The 18,430-nt window shown below is 40.2% G+C and overlaps 1 protein-coding gene across 1 annotated transcript in view; it reads right to left on the reverse strand.

Annotated features, from left to right (window-relative positions):
• CACNB2 (calcium voltage-gated channel auxiliary subunit beta 2) overlaps positions 1 to 18,430 on the reverse strand; it is a 372,371-nt gene that overhangs the window by 28,096 nt on the left and 325,845 nt on the right. The window contains exons 4-7 of the mRNA XM_079766692.1: positions 14,327 to 14,449; positions 12,612 to 12,748; positions 8,305 to 8,381; positions 3,269 to 3,402 (exon numbers count right to left, since the gene is read on the reverse strand). Coding sequence (XP_079622818.1) covers positions 3,269 to 3,402; positions 8,305 to 8,381; positions 12,612 to 12,748; positions 14,327 to 14,449 — 471 coding nt within the window. The remainder of the gene's footprint in view (positions 1 to 3,268; positions 3,403 to 8,304; positions 8,382 to 12,611; positions 12,749 to 14,326; positions 14,450 to 18,430) is intronic.

Genomic DNA, 18,430 nt, shown 5'->3' on the forward strand with positions numbered 1-18,430 from the left:
CTGCTTTTGAATGAGAACTAGTTGGTAGAACAGATAGAAACATGCCTCATGCAGAATAGGTGCTTTAGGCTTGACTGGAAGTTAAGATTGCTTTTCAGATGCACTGGAGTTTTCTGAAGAGCCACATTTGCAGACCTAACATGGTTAAGTACAGAGAAAAGAAAGGTTTCATTACCTTTGCGTCTTAGGTGTTTGTCTTACCTGGATAAAACCTAACTTCAAGACACTGTAACTCATTACCAAATACTTGAAAAATCCCATTTTACTGTAAGAGTTTAACTTAGCAGGTATGCTTGTTTCAGTAATTCGGATTCCTATCCACAGCTTAGTGGCTGATATTGTTGGAATTTTGGTTTCTAAAAAGAAAGGTTTATGTGTCTCGGAGGAAAGGTGGACAATGTGTGATAACCGAGCCTGCTTCCGTGGCCTCAAAAAGTCCATCATTCACTTGCATCTCTAACGTGCTTCTCAGGAGCACTGAGTAGTGTTTCTGTTACATAACTAATCCATGGCTTCCCCCAGGGGGAGGAGCTAAATTTCGTAGCAATTTCTAAAACTTTCAAACCTTTTCAGCTTAACTGCTTAAAATAACATAATCAAAATCAAAATTTTTCAAAACATTAGGTCACCACTAATTTGTTTGATTATATAAAAAAATAGCTATTTTGATAGTAAAAATGTCACACAGTGATTCCCAAAATGACATCTTTTAATGCAGAAGAGAGATATGGCTGTAGACCTGAAGTAAACAAATCACTGTGATATGAATCTTTCTGCATTAAAGAGCATCTGAAAAAAATATTTTAAGAATTTCTTTTAGTCACACAGACCAACAGAAAAATATTCTTTAAACTATTTTAAGAATTTGATAAGTGATGTGCAAATGTGATTATAATTTTTGCATCAGCCTGTTGCTCCAGAACATCTTATTGCTGCTTAAAATTGCTCATTGCAAACTTTCTGAATTTGATCAAATTTAACTTGCTTAAGAGGAAAATTAAAAACCATTTCAAATTCGAAAGCTTTCAGCTGAGATTTCGCTAATGCCATAGGTAAATATACTCAAAAGGGGAGGAAATATTACTGTGATTGTGCTGTCAAATTTTACTGCTTAAAATTTTGCCTAGTATTCAAGATTAATTTTAAAAGCCATAATAAAGGTAGAATACATTTTTAAACAGAAATAAAACAAGACAAACATAATACAGTGACAGCACAAATGCCACACAAGCACCACTCAAAAAGCAGCCTAAAACACGGAGAACACTCTCATCACTGACTTTCAGGCTGTTTCCTGTTTTTGAACTCTGCACTCTAAGTTGCCCACATAATCAATAACATAAGAAGAATGAATACCAGTGCCGAAGGCATCATAAGCATATTTGTTAAATTATTACAGTTATACCACCTGGGATCATTCTGAAAATGTTTAGAAGCCAAGTCTTTATAACTATGAAGAATGAGAATTCCTTTTCCACCAGTGTAATTAGGAATAAAAATTGCATACATTTTAGTAACAGCTACTAAGAAATTTTATTTCAAGTCATTAAGTATTAAGTGGCCCATTATTTGATAGGTCTTTGTTTCCTTCGATCTGTGACTGCCAGCTAGCAAAGGGTTATCCAATGCTGGCAATCAGTCAGCTTCTCAATCAATAAGGTAGCTACAGAAATTACCTTATTTGATGGAATATTGGTACTTGGTGATCATGACATCATCATTTTTACCTACCCTTTCCTGCTCACCTTATGTTGTTCAAATTCTTCAGGGGAAAAATTGTGATAAACATTTTTAAAGTTTTGGAATTTCAGAGTAAGGAAAGCTCAAAAATCTTATCTGGACTACCATGGTTTTAGTTCACGTCACTGTTCGTTAAAGCCCAGAGCAGCTCAGCAACAGTGACTTTCTAGGATTTGGCACTGTCTGTCACTTTTGTTGTGACAAGAAGATAGGATAAGAAATGGGCTGGGGCTTCTGTGTTAACACAAAAAAATCCAGGTGTTTTAATTTTAGCCTGGAGTGCTCAGGTCTTAACATAACCATAATTTATTTAAAAAACAACAACTTCACAGTTCAGTATCTGACACCTCATTGGTGAGGTTAGAGTTCCGCCCCAGAGCAAAATACTTGTGTGCAGAGGAAAAGCGTTCAGGACGTGGAGAGTGTAGAGCAGAGTAGGTCTTCCTCAACATCTATGTGTCATGATATACCGGGGTCGTGTAGGACATGGTGACATTAGGAAGTATGACTTAGAGACAGCAGAGTAGGCTGCGGAAAGTGGTGTATAGAAGAAGGGAAGGAATGGAAATGGCTGGGGAGACCTCCTCAAAAAATATCGCTTTGAAGCTACAAAATGTGCTGAAAGGAACCAGACTTTGTCTGGAGTAAAGAGAGCTCAGGACTGCCTAGTTTTCGGTCAGGGGATGGGGAGCATCACCGTGCAGTATCTTGGTTGGCCAGTGGCAAAGGTTCTGAGCACGGCCACCGCCCCATTGGCCAACAGGTGAGATGCTGAGATCGGACCGATGGAGGAGGCACGAACATCGGGAGAATAGTTAGATATGACAATAGGAAAAACTCACAGTAAACCGCCAAAACAAGCCTGCAGTTTTCCACTGGTCTTGTTCATCTGCAGATTTTGCACCTAATGGATTAGAAGTTTAAATACTGACTAAATTAAGACTTGAATCATTTTTTATTTTTTTTTAGTACAAGCTATGTATCTGGATATCATCAATCAGAATCTAATATTGGTTTTAAAATGCTTGATTATAAGTTAAATTGAGAGAAAAGAAAGAGACAAAGACAGAATAAGCATGCACAAGAGAGGTGCATCCAATAGTGTTGTCAGTGTTCAACATCCTTAAATGTGTAAACAAGTCCCCTTGGCGGTAGATATTATTCCATCAAAAAGGATAAGTGCTGTAATGGTGCTTTCACAGGTCACTCACTGAATTTAGTCGGTTTGCAATGCACGGACTCAATTAGCTGTTTGGTAGGCTCTTTTCTCCGGACAGAAATAATTGTATTTCATACGACTGTGGGATTGAATGCTAATGATGCCAGTGGCAGGATAAACACAGCTTATGTCAATGTAGACTTACCGATTTCTGCTTCTGCTTAGCTACAGCAGCATGGAAAAGAAACAAAGAATAACAGAGCATGCATGTTATTGGCTTATCAAAGGACGCAGACAGTCAACAGGACTAGAATGTGACGCAGTGCAGTTGAGCAGGCGGACAGATGGGAGCTTGGAAGTTAATGTTACCTTCTTAAAGAAGGGCATTCTTTTCTCTTTGGAGTGGGGTGACGTTACACTGTTTGCACTGGGTTTAGGGGAGCGGTGGTTTGCTGGAATATCATTTTCTTCTGCATCTAAGCCAGTAGCATCTATGTCTATAGCTATATACAGACAAACAATTCAAAAATCATCAGGTAGACAGGAGAGGAAAAAGAGGTTATAAAAAAATAAAATGAGAGCAAGTAAAATTAACCTTAGTAAAAGATCTATAATGAGTGCTCAGCACAGTAAACAAAGTAAAATTTAAAGGCAAAGCACATTAAGAATACAATGTATTTAAATCTAACAAAACTGAAAGTGGCCCTCATGATATCTATTTGCTTGATCAATTTTACACTAGAGCTCAAAAAATATTTTCAGAAAGACATTTTTACTTTGTAGTTTCAAACATAATATTGGTATTTTCCATAACAATGTATGTAAGTATGGCCCAGAACCCTTCACTTCTTACAGTATCTTCAACCAGCTTGTAAGCAATAAGCAACTCCACTGGGAACCTTTATCACAGCGTGCTTCAGATTTCTCCTTTTGCTTGGTTTTGTGTGAAAACCAGGTGATGTGAACAGGTTCACTCAAATTGCAACAGGCATTTAAAGGAAAGAGAGAATAGAAAAATCCTAAATTCAGACCACGCAAAGGAGTCATACACGAGGGAAATGGCTCAGGGAAGGTTCCAGAAAGGGCAGGATTAAAACGATTTCAAGATGATACGTGCCCCTGATTGAAGGGCGGGCATGACTGACAGCTGCTTGGGAAACGCTGGGTCCAGCGGTCTCCAAAGGGGCGCACGGAGGCTTCCAGTGGTTTCTGTAAAGCCACGGGGTTCGATGCAAGGTGCAGGGTGGAAGGGCACACAGACCCAAGAGAATATGCCTTCACTTTCAAAAACCTTCCACCCCGAAAAGGTATCACTTCAAAATTAGTGCTAAATAACAATCATAATAAAGGCCCATCATGTCATCTTGACGTTTATAAAATGCTTCCCTGTGCAATTACTAGAGAATTTTATTGACTGGAAAGGATTTTAAAGATCATCTTCAGCCCTCTTATTTTTAAGTTTTAAAAGATAAACTCTTAAAGAGTTTAAGGGACTTGTTCTCGGCAAACACTCAGCAGACCCAGGACCCAGAGCTTAGCTCTGCCTCAGGGGTCCCTCCTGCCCTGCACACTGGTGCTGCTTCAGGCGAGGCCCTTCGCACAGCCTGGGGGGGGGGGGGGGCCCTTCCCTTTCCCCCTGCTCCCTGGGGAGCGGGGGGGGGGGGGGGCGGGGGGCGGGCGGGGCGCATCCCCAGTGTCAGGACCAGGAGATATCACGGGGTTGAGCTAGAAAATTGATCTGTGGTTTAGATGAGGTCAAGTAGAAAATCTACTCACCCTGGAAAGCATCAGAGCATCCCATGACATGTTACCTCTAACAGAAACCACAGGGCATTCGGACTTAAGGAGTAAATTCCCCCTTGAAATAACAGACGGCTCGGTGCCACAAAGCCACTACCCTTCCCTGTGGCACACAAGCTGAAGTAGTGCTCGCGACCGCCACTCTGACCTTTCAAAGGACGGGGAGCATCTGACAGGCGTCACGTTATTTTTCAATGTTGAAATTATTATGGCTATTAGGTGACTCAGCCTTTTGAAAACTAGGAGCTCTTGTTTGTTCCTTTTCATTCGGGTCAAAAGCCTGTGATGACGTGTAAAAACTGGCGTTGTCTGTTCGGTATTGCAAATATCAGCTATTGCTGGCAGAAAGCCGAGGTGTGATTCTCCAGTGAAAGTCATATTGGACTGAGTTAATTCCAGGAATTTAGTTAGAATTACCAATAAACACATCTTTCTCTTTGTTACGCATGCATATTAATGAACGGAATGGTTCAGCACATAGTGTGCAATGGAAACATTATAGAACGGGCCCAGGGGTTTGGGTCGATGCTGACCCTATAATGTTTTGCCTTGAATCCCATCTTAGTAAGCAGGTCATTGGTGTCTCCCTGGATATGATGGAGAGAATCTGGGCCACTTTTTCACTATTCCTATACCATGTCTTAACCATCACCAGGTAAGTTTCCCTTCTGGTGGTAAATTCCTATATACTTTTACCTTTCTCACCTTCTATTGGGCTTATAAAGTTCACCTTATCGGGCCAGTACCCCGAGAATACCTTCCTGAAATTGAGATCTGATTGCACGTCAGAGATGACAGGGCCCTGGGATAGCAGTCCAGGAACTGGATTTTGTTATTTATCTATTGATTCTACCTGCTGTGATCAGCAGATGAATTTTTGTTTTTTTCTTAAGGAAGAGTGGAAATATATAAAAAGTTTAGCTGTGACATTGCCCAGTTGCTGGCTACCCACACACACAGCCTGAGCCAGGTTTTATATTTACCTGTATTTGGTCACAAGGACTCGAAACCCCAAGTTGAAAACGTTCTAGTTTACTAGTTCTGACCTCTAGCTCACTTAAATTGAAAGGCATCTGGATGCATTCTGAAACACCGAGAATTCTAAAACAGATGGCCACTTTCAAAACACATTAAAGAAGTGTACTAAGACTTAAGAAGCATGTTCAATTCGTTTCAGAGTTCTATAAACTTTATTCGACTCGATGGTTCGCCTTATACTGAGAAACATTGGTTCTCCTTATACTGAGAAACGTTACCCCTTTTTAATTTCATACTTATATTTGCATACCTTATCGAACATTGGTATTTACTTGTGAAAAACTGCTTCCATAAATTTGAAATTAGTTTCTTTTATTCTTCCTCACTAGCATGCTTTTATTTTGTTTTGTTTTTTAGAGAGAGAGCCTTGGGAAATTTTTTTGAGATTTAGGATTTAGTTGAATCTTGGACACTTGGGTCAACTTGAGTGGCACATGGGAGTAACACAGATGCATACATCCATGCAGTTGAGGGTATGCACTGTGCCACCTCCCAGATGTGAAGTGGAAATATTTCCTTTCCCAAAGCCTTCAGAACCTCCAAATACATTTAGCTTAGGCAGATGCTTATATTCTTTGGTCCAGTCATGGGTGAGGAGAATTGTAGATAGGGCCTCTGGGGAGCCAAGGTGAATATTACAACTGCAGGCCAATCCACATGTGATTGCTTAGGCAGCTTTCCCTCGAGGTGGGTGGGGGACCTTCTGTGTAGAATTTTCACAAGTTTTATTTTAGACAAGTTGGGTTATTGATACAAAAATTATAGCAGGACTCTGACATGCCTACAGTAAATTTTGTGGTTGATTAATATTTACAATCCACGCAGATAGAAGTATTTTATACTCTTGGTATCCAGAAAAGTTATTCCAAAGTCCTGTATTTGTAGAAAACTTGGGTGAAGTTTTAAATCACTTCTTCACTGCACTTTATTTTTAGTAATAACAAAAATGACATGTAATTTAACAAAGACTACACACTTATGCTTCAAAATGCACCTGCTCTCATCTGGCCACGAGGATGAGAAGCCACAGCATGTTAGCGGGAACAGAAGAGCCTCCCTGGTCTAGGGAAGGGGGCTGGCACTGCGGGGGCCGGGGTGGGGAGGGCGGGGGAGAGAGAAGCTGCTTTATCACAAAGTGACGAGCATTTCCCCAACCCAGGAGCCGTGTTTCTACCTGTGAGGTCGCCTTACAGCCTTAAAAGTACACAGGAAGCATGTAAGGTTTACACTGTAATCCCCACAACCTCACACGTTTGAGAAGGTCAGATAGGCTGCCTTTCTCCCGTGCCTTCAGGAAGATCTACTCCCCAGTGGGAAGGTAAGACATAAGCCCCACATAATACCTTTAAAAAGCTTCAATTTTCCTTTCAAACATACTATTTTACTCAATTTTGAGCAACTTAGGATTGCTCTAAATTGTAAGTACATGGTTTTTGAAATCAATATGCATCCTGCAATGACTTATTTCTTATTGTGTTCAGATCTTGCTCATGTAAAAGGTCTTATAGTTTTTACTAAGAAGCCTTTGATTGGTCTCTAAAGGCCACCACCATCTGAAATGGGTATGAGGATTACTCATAGGGGAGTCCTGTTAAGACACAGCAGTCATAATGCAACGAGTTCCTGTACTTCATGATGTGCAGTTCTCTGTATTTGACCTCCTCTCGGCTTCCTAGAAATCAGATATGGATTCATTTTGCTCAAATGATCGGCCAGCCAAGCCTTATAATCTTACGGTGACTCTCAATTGCCTCTCTTAGCAAACTAAGACTCTGATCCTGGGCTTTCATGCAATTTGACCAATTAGTCTCCTATTTCTACGGAATCCCAAGTTCTACACAGAATGGTAGAGCTGCCACATTTAGCAAATGAAAATTCAATAAAGTTTGAATTTCAGTTAACCAATAAATAATTTTTTAGTATAAGTAAATCTCATGTAATATTTACTTATACTAAAAAATTATTGTTTACCTGAAATTCAACGTTAACTGTGTGTCCTTTATTTTATCTAGCAACCCTAAGCATGAATCCACTACTTTATAGATTAAAAAAAACACACAACAACACACAGAAGCCACTCTTTCTACAATAATTTTTATCCTTTTTTGATACTTCTATACATCTTCCACGGAGCCTTTTGAGTATGTCAGGGTTATCACTCCCTCATTTTATATTCCTTTCTAACCTTTCCAAAGTTTCAATGCTTCTTCTCTTTACTTAACATTCAGGCCTACGCTGCATACACACTGTGGCTGTCAATGGGTGTGACAATGGGCACCATGGTGGAGGCTAGGAATAAAAGTTAAATACGTTCATCACTTTGATCATTTAAGCAACTGACAGTGAACACATTGACACATTTCCCCCCCGCCCTTTATTTTCCAGAACCAGAAAATAAAATTCTCCAGATTCTTCCTGACTGTATATGGGAATTCTTATCTCCAATTCCTTTTAACATTTCTAGGATTCCCACAGGGATTCAGTGTATGTATATTCACACAACTAAGTAAGACTGAGGACAGCATGAAATGCAGTGTGCAATTGTTCAGCACTCAGCACCTACTTACCAGATGATGGAGGTGTAGATTTTCTGGAACTAGGTACTATGTCACCCAAACTGGATGATGAATTTCCTCCTAATTTACTGGAGTAAAGCAAAAATTTATATTAAATCTGACACTTATTTCAGACATTAAAACATTTGTATTGCTCAATAAACATGATGACTCATTGTGCTTTTATGGAGCTTTAAATTTGTCTTCTCTACGAGGCAGGTAGTAATTTCCCAGCGGAGATTCCTGGACTGCTACAACAGCCGTGTAATAGTCTCTGTTCTAAATTCAAGGCTTAATTGTGAAAGGCCCTGGGAGGATGGGAGAGAACTCCATTAATTTCTGTAACCCTCCTATTCTCTTCCAGGTAGATAGCAGAGATTTCCTTTTGCTTTTTTTTTTCTTTTCTTTCTTATCTTAGAGACTCTCTGAAGTAATGTCAACTTATTGTTTCCTTTTTATTTAGTTCTTTTCGCCTTTGCCTTAACTTGATTATTTTTGCTATACTAAGATTGAAAGGACTCAAGTTTTCATGAGCGACCTACAAAAGGGAAACACAGCACTATAAAAACATGCTAACATCTAAAAGGCACACGAAGGAACACAACGAACAGTGTCACACGTATCACTGAACCCTCACGTCAGATCGTGTCCAGGACATTTCTCAAGCACGGCTAATGTGGAGGATTCAGCCGGGTTAATTTAGGGATGATCTGAAGGGCATAGACTTCAGAACGATCACATTCTACAGTTTTATGTAAGACATGAATCTGTATCTTAGAAGGTTTGGCGTTAACATGAGAACAACAACATTTATGTTTCTTACCAGCATACCAAGCACATCAAATAACATACTATTAAATGACCCCTCACAAATGGAGATGGAAAAAATATCTTCAAAGAGTGACATGGAATTTCAGGATAGTCTTATCGTCTAAAGTTTATCATCAGAGCCAAACCAGGGTCTGGTTGAAGTGATTTGCCACAGTGTCTATGCATCAAAGTGCAATATTTACTCATGTAAACAATAATACAAAAATGCAAGTTCTAAAACACCAGAAGCAGGCTGAATTTTATTGTTACTATACTGAGATTTTAATACATAAAAAGAAACATAAAAAATGTTAAGCAACTAGCATAAGCCCTCTACATATTTTTAAGATTCTTAAAAGATACTTCAGTACATTTCTCAAGGATACCAGACAGTAGGTAAGAGGAATAAAAAGTGGTATTTATAGAAACAATCTCTGGTAGTTACACAATACCCATTATCAGGACCAAAACTGTTTCTTCCAGAATTTTCTTTATCTAAAGTACCAAGTCTAATTTCAGTTTAAGCATGGATTTGTTTTCCATTCTCTTTGAATTTTAATAAAAGCCAAAGTACTATCTGAATTGTGTAAAATTGTGACAAACATTGCAAATAGTCAAAATGTCCAGAACGCAAATTTGTCCTTAACTTTTAATTCTATCAAAATGGCACTTTCTTGAGCTGTGCCACAATTCTACTGCCTTTGATTTCAATCAGATTTTATAATTTATATATTGGAGTTTTAAAATACTGCTGAATTCTGGTTATGTCCTCAAAACAAAACTCTATTTAAAATATTAGAAGACAAAAATAAAAGCCTCTGAAAGGAGTAAAAATATTTTCACATATTTAGGAAAAAGCTTAGGGGAAGAAACAGGACAAAATGAAATCAAGAAAATCAAAGCAAAAATTATATGAGACTGTATAGGCCTTGTAAGAAAAAAATGCATTAGAGCAGGAAGGTTGGGGAGAGGGGGAAAGAGATCAACCAAAGGACTTGTATGCATGCATATAAACACACCAATGGACACAAGACACTGGGGGGGTGGGATGAGGGCATGTGACAGGGGGTAGGGGAGGCTGGGGGAAGGTCAATGGGGAAAAAAAGGAGATATATGTACTACTATTTGTAATACTTTAAACAATAAAAATAAATAAATAAATAAATAAATAAATAAATAAATAAATAAATACAAAGAAAAAGTGCAATAGCAAACCATATATCTACTGTAGTGAATACTAACAGCTGGCAATAGGAACGATGATTTGTCTGTGCCTGCCATGTCGGGTCCTCGCTGCCTGACTCACACTGCAGCAGCGTGGTCACCTGAGATCAGGCTACAGTCAACAGACCAGTTCCCTTCCTGATTCCACCACTTTCCATTCTGTGACCTTGGTCAGGTTCCCCAACTTCTCTTGGCCAGTTTCCTCATCGGTGAAGTGGAGGCTCTACCATACATCCGGTTCCCTTAGGTTCTTGTGATGCCGAGCTGATCTCTAACACTAGACCAGGGAGGCCCACGTGGGACACAGAGGAAACCATGCTTCCTTCACCATTTGTGCAAAAACTTCTCCCTACTCTTTAGAAATAGTTTTTCTTTCTCAGTTTGTATGTGAAAGAGCCAAAGAAAGGTACACGAGTCTGTATCGGCAAAAGCCCATCCCAAATTTTCCGCAAAGCATTCCACAAAACACTATTCCTAAAACATGAACCAAGAAAAGTTTTCGTAAGATAATTTAAGTATATACATGAAAAATATCCCCACCCCGCCATCCCCACTGACAGTGCATACTAACTTTAAAGGCTCTGAAAAACCCTCAAATAACTTTTCACCACCCTAAACCCATTTGACCATGAAACCCTCTTCTCAAGTGAATTGACAGGAAAACTCTGGAAAATGCTGAATTATCTTGAAAAAACTAAAACACAAACAAAATGTCCCCCAGCTGAGATAACTTCAAACCTCAACAAACTATAGACGTAGAGTGCTATGAATTGATAACAGCAATGCCTGTGCCCCAGGAAAATGAAGTCTTGCCACATTATAAGTTCTTAGTAACTGGTATTAAGATACCATTATCAATATGGAGAATAGAAAGAGACACTCTAAAGCCAGCAGAACACTGGGGATGGAATGAGTGGTGTCAGGTCTTCACCATCCCACAGTAAAACGCCCCTGCTTTGTCTACCTCCATGCCTCTACTTTTTTATGACTAAATGCATCCCATAATCTGAGGGCCCCCAGTAACCCGGGGATTCATGAAAGTCAAATACAGGAAAGAAGTCTCAAAAAAGGGAGAGAACCATCAGAACTGAAAGAGCCTGACAGTCATGAAATGCTATTCAAGAGGATGGATGGTTCACACCAAAAAGCACCTTCTGTTTCACTTGTGTATAGATGCTTGAAAAGAATTCTTGCTCACACTAGAAGATTATCGTGGACAAAGGATTTGCATCATTCTATAAACAAATAAAATATAAGCTAGAGAAAACAGGAGCCAGCTATTCACATTGAAGAAAGGACTTGCCCATGTCACATCCTTCCACTCGGGGAGAAGCACGCCATGTTCTTGGACTTGGCCGCATGGGGTTCATTTCAAAGTCACTCCGTCTGAGTAACCCTTCTAGTGATCCTCTTAGCGAGAGGCAAACGACTGCCAGGATGCTAGGAAGGGTTATTCGACCCCAGCCTATCACATAACTCATTTTATTGCTACCTGCAAAGGCAATTTTAACCGGTTTCATATAGAGTTTCCCTTTAAGTGCTTAGCAGGGAGAACTGGAAATTGATTTTCTCAAGTGAAAATGAAAGCTAATAGGCACCAGGGCTGCTCTCTGCCAATGATGTCTGGGAATGTCATCTCTAAAACATCTTGCCATGCCAGGCAGCTAGAGATATGAATTAGCCACCAAGTTTGCTCAGTGTTAGAATATTTTCAGTTAAAGATTAGGACTTGATAATTTCCTCTGCACTGAAGCCTGAATTTAATATTCTGTGACCTTAGTTCTTTTCATTAATTATAATACATAATTTGATTCTCTCCCAAATCAGATGAAAATGAGATGCTGGTTGAACTTTTTATTTTTGGATATTTTATTTGAGGATATTTTCCCCATTGATTTTTAGAGAGAGTGGAAGGGAGCGGGGAGAAGGAGAGAGAGAGACACAGAGACAGAGAGAAAGAGAGAGAGAGAGAGAGAAACATAGATGTAAGACAGACACATCAGTTGGTTGCACGTGGCCTGATCAGGGTGAACCTGCAACCCAGGTACATGCCCTTGACCAGGAATCAAACCTGCGACCATTGGGTGCATGGGCAGATGCTCTAACCACTGAACCACCGGCCATGGCTGGGATGAACTTTTTAAAATGCAGGACTTGTGATACTATCAATAAAGCCCATCACTAGTCCATGTGATAACATGTAATAAAGATTGTGGAATACAGCAAACAACAGCATGTGAATGATGGTATCATCTAAACACAAACACTTGATGTTCTTCTCATACCTGGAGTAGAATTTCCCTTGCTTGGCTCTCTGTTCATGCTGTAGCCTCATATTCTCTAGTTTCACTGGACTTGGAATGAATCCGATTTCACAGCCTTCTTTAACCAATCGCCCTATCCACCAGTCATTGTTAAATTTCTAAACACAAAATCAGATTTGTTAAGATCAGTGCACAGAAGTTTTATTATGGCAATTACAATTAACTATGCTTCAACTATCACATTTCAGAAAACCCTTAGCTTCATAGGTTAAGTGTATAAAAGTGAAGTATTTTTAGTTAACATGAAAACTTTGCCTAAGAATTAAGATTAGTCTGAATTCTACTACAGCTGCTGCTGTCACTGTAAATAGGTTAAACTCTCCTTGCTCAAAGATTCACTGCCCTTCCTAACAAGAGGCCATTAAGAATTAAAGAGTGTTAACAGAGGTCTGCCTCTTACAGAATCAGATAAGTCAGAAATACTAACACTGAGAGATAAATACTGAAATCTACCCGAAATATTTTGCATCAGAGCAAAATATACCTTTGTGAAAACATGTTTATAGTTAGTGTGGTACAGTGTTCACAGATGATTTCTTTACTACTGATGATGAACATTTCTCTGTTGTGGATGAAATATTTACCCTAAACCTGTATGATTTGGTGTGACTTCCTTCAATTGAGCAGTATTTTTGAAGTCTGTTCCTGAACATTTGAAAGAATATCCATTCTGATTCCTTTTCCTCTCATGGTGGAAAGAGATTCCTCTCCAAGCATCAGCCATCAGGAGAAGACCCTAAATTAATCTTATATCCTGTCATGAAGTCAGATTTGAGGCACATCATCACTTCTGAAAACTTTCTATCCTTCCCTCCTAGCCAATATTTCACATCTCTCTCTAAACATTAATGAGATGGGAGGCTCGGAATTCTCTAGGCTCTTTAAATCAGCAGTCATCACCTCCTTTGCTTATAACCTTTGGTGCAGTGAACAGTTAAATTTACAAATGCTTTCTAGGACATATGCTCCCTAGACTCCAATGGTCAATTCTGCAGGTCTAAGGAAACCACATGCTCACACCCTGAGAACATCATGTAGGGGGATTTCTGGCTTCTCAATAGTGTTCTGCACAGCAGGCATTTGATCAATGTCAACTCAGAATAAACCTTAATTAAGGGTGAATTTGAGTCGCTGTTAAACGCAAGGGGGTGGCTTCTGGCATGGAGGAAAGGGAGTTTCTTGCTGTTTCTCCCCTTCTTGACTTCATCTCCTGCCATTCTCCCTCCTGCTGCAGAAATCAACCCTTGAAGGAGGGAAAGGGTGCCATGGTCTGAGTTTAGACACTGTCAGCAGAGAGAGGTCATGAATTCTAGATATTATTATTAAACCCTCCCCAGATGGTTAAACTTGAGATATGAGAAGAAAACAGCACGTAGTCAATGTTTCAAATTAAAGTAAAAAGTACAGGTTAAGCATAAAAACGGATCATCTCCAGGAGCCCCCAATTTCTGGGTCACAGAGCCCAGGGGAGCCTTGAAGTTATCGCAAGAGGCCTGCTACGGCCTTCTTCTTTATAAAGGTTACATTCCTATCAGAAACGGTTGCGAGGCACTGATTTCACGTGTATGTTATACAACTGCCCCTCTATGTAATACTATTTCACAGCAATAAGAAATACAAAATGAGGTTTCAAGGTAAAAAATCATATGGACAGAAATTCACATCATTTCCCTTACTTCCTTAACATGCAGAAAATCTTTTGCCTCAAATGAGATGGCCATGCCAGGCACCGGGACATCGTCTTCATGGGCTGCGCTGTAGCTGACATTTGTCCGGACTGCAAATGCAACAGGCTTTGTCTAAAGAGGGGGAAAAGGGGAGGAAAAAATCAGAAACAAGTGTTCCCTCCATTTCCCCCCAAATACACACACACACACTGAGTAACTGTTGTAATTGGGGTTTTTTCCACTTTCATTTTTTATCACTAAATATTTTATGAGTATTCAGTACTCAGCTACATACCATGTATTTCCAAACTAGAAAAAGGCAATTGTTCTCTTCAGTTAATGAGGGTGAAGATGAACTGCTGAAATATGTGTTTATCACTTGTCAGTATAACTCAGAGAATAAAATGCCCAGTTCTTTGGTTTCAGTGAAAAAGACTTAGTAACTGCTCCCCCCCACCCCAAATATCTTCTTTAATTAATAATTACTACATAATTCCAAAAGGTACAATGTTTTGACAAAAAAAAAAAAAAGCACAAACTATATTTGCTGATTTCCAGGTAAGTATTTGAGATAGAGTTCTAGGCAATATTTGTTTATCCACCAGGCGGGGGTGGGGGTGGGGGGGGCGGTAACTAGGAAAGTTCAGAAACCTTGAAAAGAGGTGTTTTTCTAACTGGCATTGTGTTTCTTTCACATTATGGCAAATGGATTTCTTCTGAGCAGTTTCTCCCTACCCAACCCTTTATCTGGATTGTACGGGAGGAAAAGGGAGAATTGGGATACAGAACCCTTCTTCGTTTCCAGATTTCCCACAGTTAATCCATTCTACCTGACTGCTATCTGGGTTGAGGGCTAAGAGCTGTGAATTTACTCAGTCATCCACAGAATGCAGACAGGAAAGGAGGACCCACTTCTGGAAATGGGCACAGCAGACATGAAATGGTTTTTAAATGTTTGAAATCCAATTCTTAGTATCCTTTATGAAATTTAATAAGAGATGCTGTTGCTCGTATGGAAATACGGGCTTTGGGGAAAAATGTTGCCCATATCCTACCACTGAAACACAATCCTTGATAGCAGGATGATGGTGTTTCCATTTCTCCTTGAATTTTTTTAAATACATAGATTTTATTCCCATAGTTACAATATGAATATACTTAACGTTCCCCACTATTCTAAGTATTCTACTTTTAAAAACTGTTGCACAAAAAACCTCTTTCTATTTAGAATTCTTTCCTTGGGAGGCACTCCCAGAGGTAGCATAAGTAAGCCTTGATTTATCAAGACTTAAAAAAAATTCTATTCCAAACTAAGTCCAAATGGGCTGCACTGTTTTGATCTTCAACCAGCAGTATCTTATGTTGCCCTTTTCAATAATCCCGAGTCATAATCAGACTCCGTTTTACTGCTAGAATGAGGATTTTCATGAGTAGATCCTTCCATTATTCAGAAGACCTTTGATCATAAAAATATAGACACAAGACCTTTGTTTATGCTAGTGCGAGCTTTCGTTTCTCTCGGGGTCTTATTCCTTGTGGGATACAGAGTTTAAGCGTGGCATATTTTTTTCATCACTGGAAGACATAAAATTAAAAGTATAACTCTACAGAGAAGCCCATGGAAAATCTCATGTCTTTTATAAAATGATCAACTTTTTAAACATCGGAGTAGCAGGAAGAGGGGACACTGAAAAAAAGAAAAGTAAGAGGGTAGTGAAAGTTAGTAATTTTATTCTCTCAGATTAAGACATCAGTTCAGAACATGCCGCCTTCCTTGGCTCACCTCCTATAACCAGCGATGCTCCCATTAACGTGGCACTTTATACAGGAAGCATCTTTAGAGAACTTACAGGTGGGAAAGGGGGACAGCGGAACCCACCCCATCTCTCAATATCTTTACTTCAGAAACGGTATTTCTAAAATTAAAATGGAGAACAGTCAAAGTGGAGGGGGAACAAGTTGTAGCCAAGATAATAGAGCTTATCAGCTTGAAAGAAAGACCCCAGGATGCTAACCAAAGGGGCTGAATGCCAATGTCATTTTCTATTCGCTGAACTCACTTCGGCTCTATCCACCTCAAGCCGTGTGTGTATAACATGGAAGCTATTTTCCACATCAGTTCCATTCACATGGGTTCAAGAACGGGATTCTGCATGGAACTGGATTTAAATGCTATTCTGCCACTGACTAGGTGAGTAGCCTGGGAAACTTCCTTACTTTCACTAAGCATGTTGTCTCATACCTAAAATGAGAGAAATTACACCAACTTGGCAGGGCTGTTAAGAGATTACAGAAAATGCAGGCCACGAGGCTAGGTTAGTGGTTGGTACAGAAAGAGAGCTCAATAAATGGGCACTTGCTATATACCAAAAATAAATGCTATATAGAAATACATGTTCCCCCCCATGCTCCGTCATCCATAGAGGCCCAGCACAAATGACTTCCTCTGTGATCTTCCACTGTAACCCTCCTCAGACCAAGCTAGTTACCACAGTTTAATATCTGCCATATGATGCATGCTAACTATAATATAAATACATTCCAGATCTTTCTCTCCATTGTGGATTCTTTCCCATTCTCTAGGGCTGAGAATATGGTAAAGTTTACCCATAACCATTTCACTCACAGTATCCTGTCTCTTTAATTCTAATTTTCTTTGATCACCCTCAGATATGGTGTTTTTTATTTGTTTTTAAGCAGCCTGAAGTCCCATGTAATCATTTTTCATCAAACGTATCCTGCTTCACGTTGACCTCTGCATTGTGGGCCCACTCGCAGCATGGGCCATGGCCTCCCAAGGCTTTTCCTCTCATCAGCCTGTCCCTGTTCCCCACTCAGACACTCTGCTCTCAGCCTGGACACCTCCCTATTGTTATGGGTTCCAGCATCACCTCTGTAATCAGGGCCCTGGGCATGGATCCCTCTCCCCGCTTCTCTCACATTCATCATAACAATCAGTGATGCTAACTGATCCTTGGGGCTTTTATGTCTTGAGGCCAGTGGCCATTGACTCTCTAGTTTTTGCTCCTTAAGGCAAAGCAAGTCCTGAGAAGAAAGAACAAACAGGAACTCAGAAATGGTGGCCCTAGAGAGGCCTCATAGGAACCCCAGGAAGAATGGGCCGTGCTGACGGACAGCTCCGAGACACGCTGGGACACAGGGGTGTTTTGCGCCGTGAGGGAAGCCAGGCTGGTCCAGGCCCCAGCACCGGAAGGAACGGTGAGCTGAGCAGTGGGTTCTGCCAGGGTCGTAGGTCTCCCTTCAAGCCGTCCTGTGCCTTCCCTCTAACTCCAGGGCCTCCCAGCTTTGTCTGAAAGGCTTGGTCATGCTGGAGGGGAAGAAAGCCAGAAAGCTAAGTATAAAGATGGCCCACAGCCCTAGGCGGGGTCCTATCATGAATGGTACTTAAATCCAAATCCAGATTTAGACTGAAATTCATCCTATGCTACAGAATCACTGGGATATGAAGGTGACTGGGAGACCATAGGGTCCTAATTCGACTTTCTTCCCACCCCTTTAAATATCAGGCCAGGGCCATAGCGCGTCTCATCTGCTTTTGCTGTCTCCTTCCACCTCGACTTCTGGCTATTCCACCTGTCTCTGCTTCTCACTTTCTGGTGTCAAGGTAAAAGGAACTGATTGATTCCTTGTCTTTTTTGGCACCTCCTAGGGGCATATGCTACAGAGCATAAGGGTGATTGGTAAACCACTCGTGCTTGGTAGCTTCCTGTTGCCACACAGAATTAACGTTTGCCACATGTCAGTTTGTGGACTAAATCTGAACAGATTCTCAGAATAAATCAGTAAGTACCAATTCGATAAGGGTAGCATCTCATTATCCAGACATTATACAAAAGTGCTTTAAAAAGCACAAACACTGTGTCATTTCACCAGCACCTTCAGCCTGTTTTGGGTTAATATTTCTGAAGAAGGGAATGAGTAAGTGATACAGAGGTAAAGAAACTCGTGTTCTCCTCTTCCAGGTCCTTCTTCATCTTGTACATGGCACGACTTATAATGATAAAAGCTACCAGTCTTCAAGGTGCCCAGCAAAGTGCTGTGTATCCTGCATAGATTGTTGCATTTATGTTAATCCAGCAATAACTTTTTTTC

This window comes from Cnephaeus nilssonii (assembly GCF_951640355.1).
Source record: "Cnephaeus nilssonii genome assembly, chromosome: 1".
NCBI lineage: Eukaryota > Metazoa > Chordata > Mammalia > Chiroptera > Vespertilionidae > Cnephaeus > Cnephaeus nilssonii.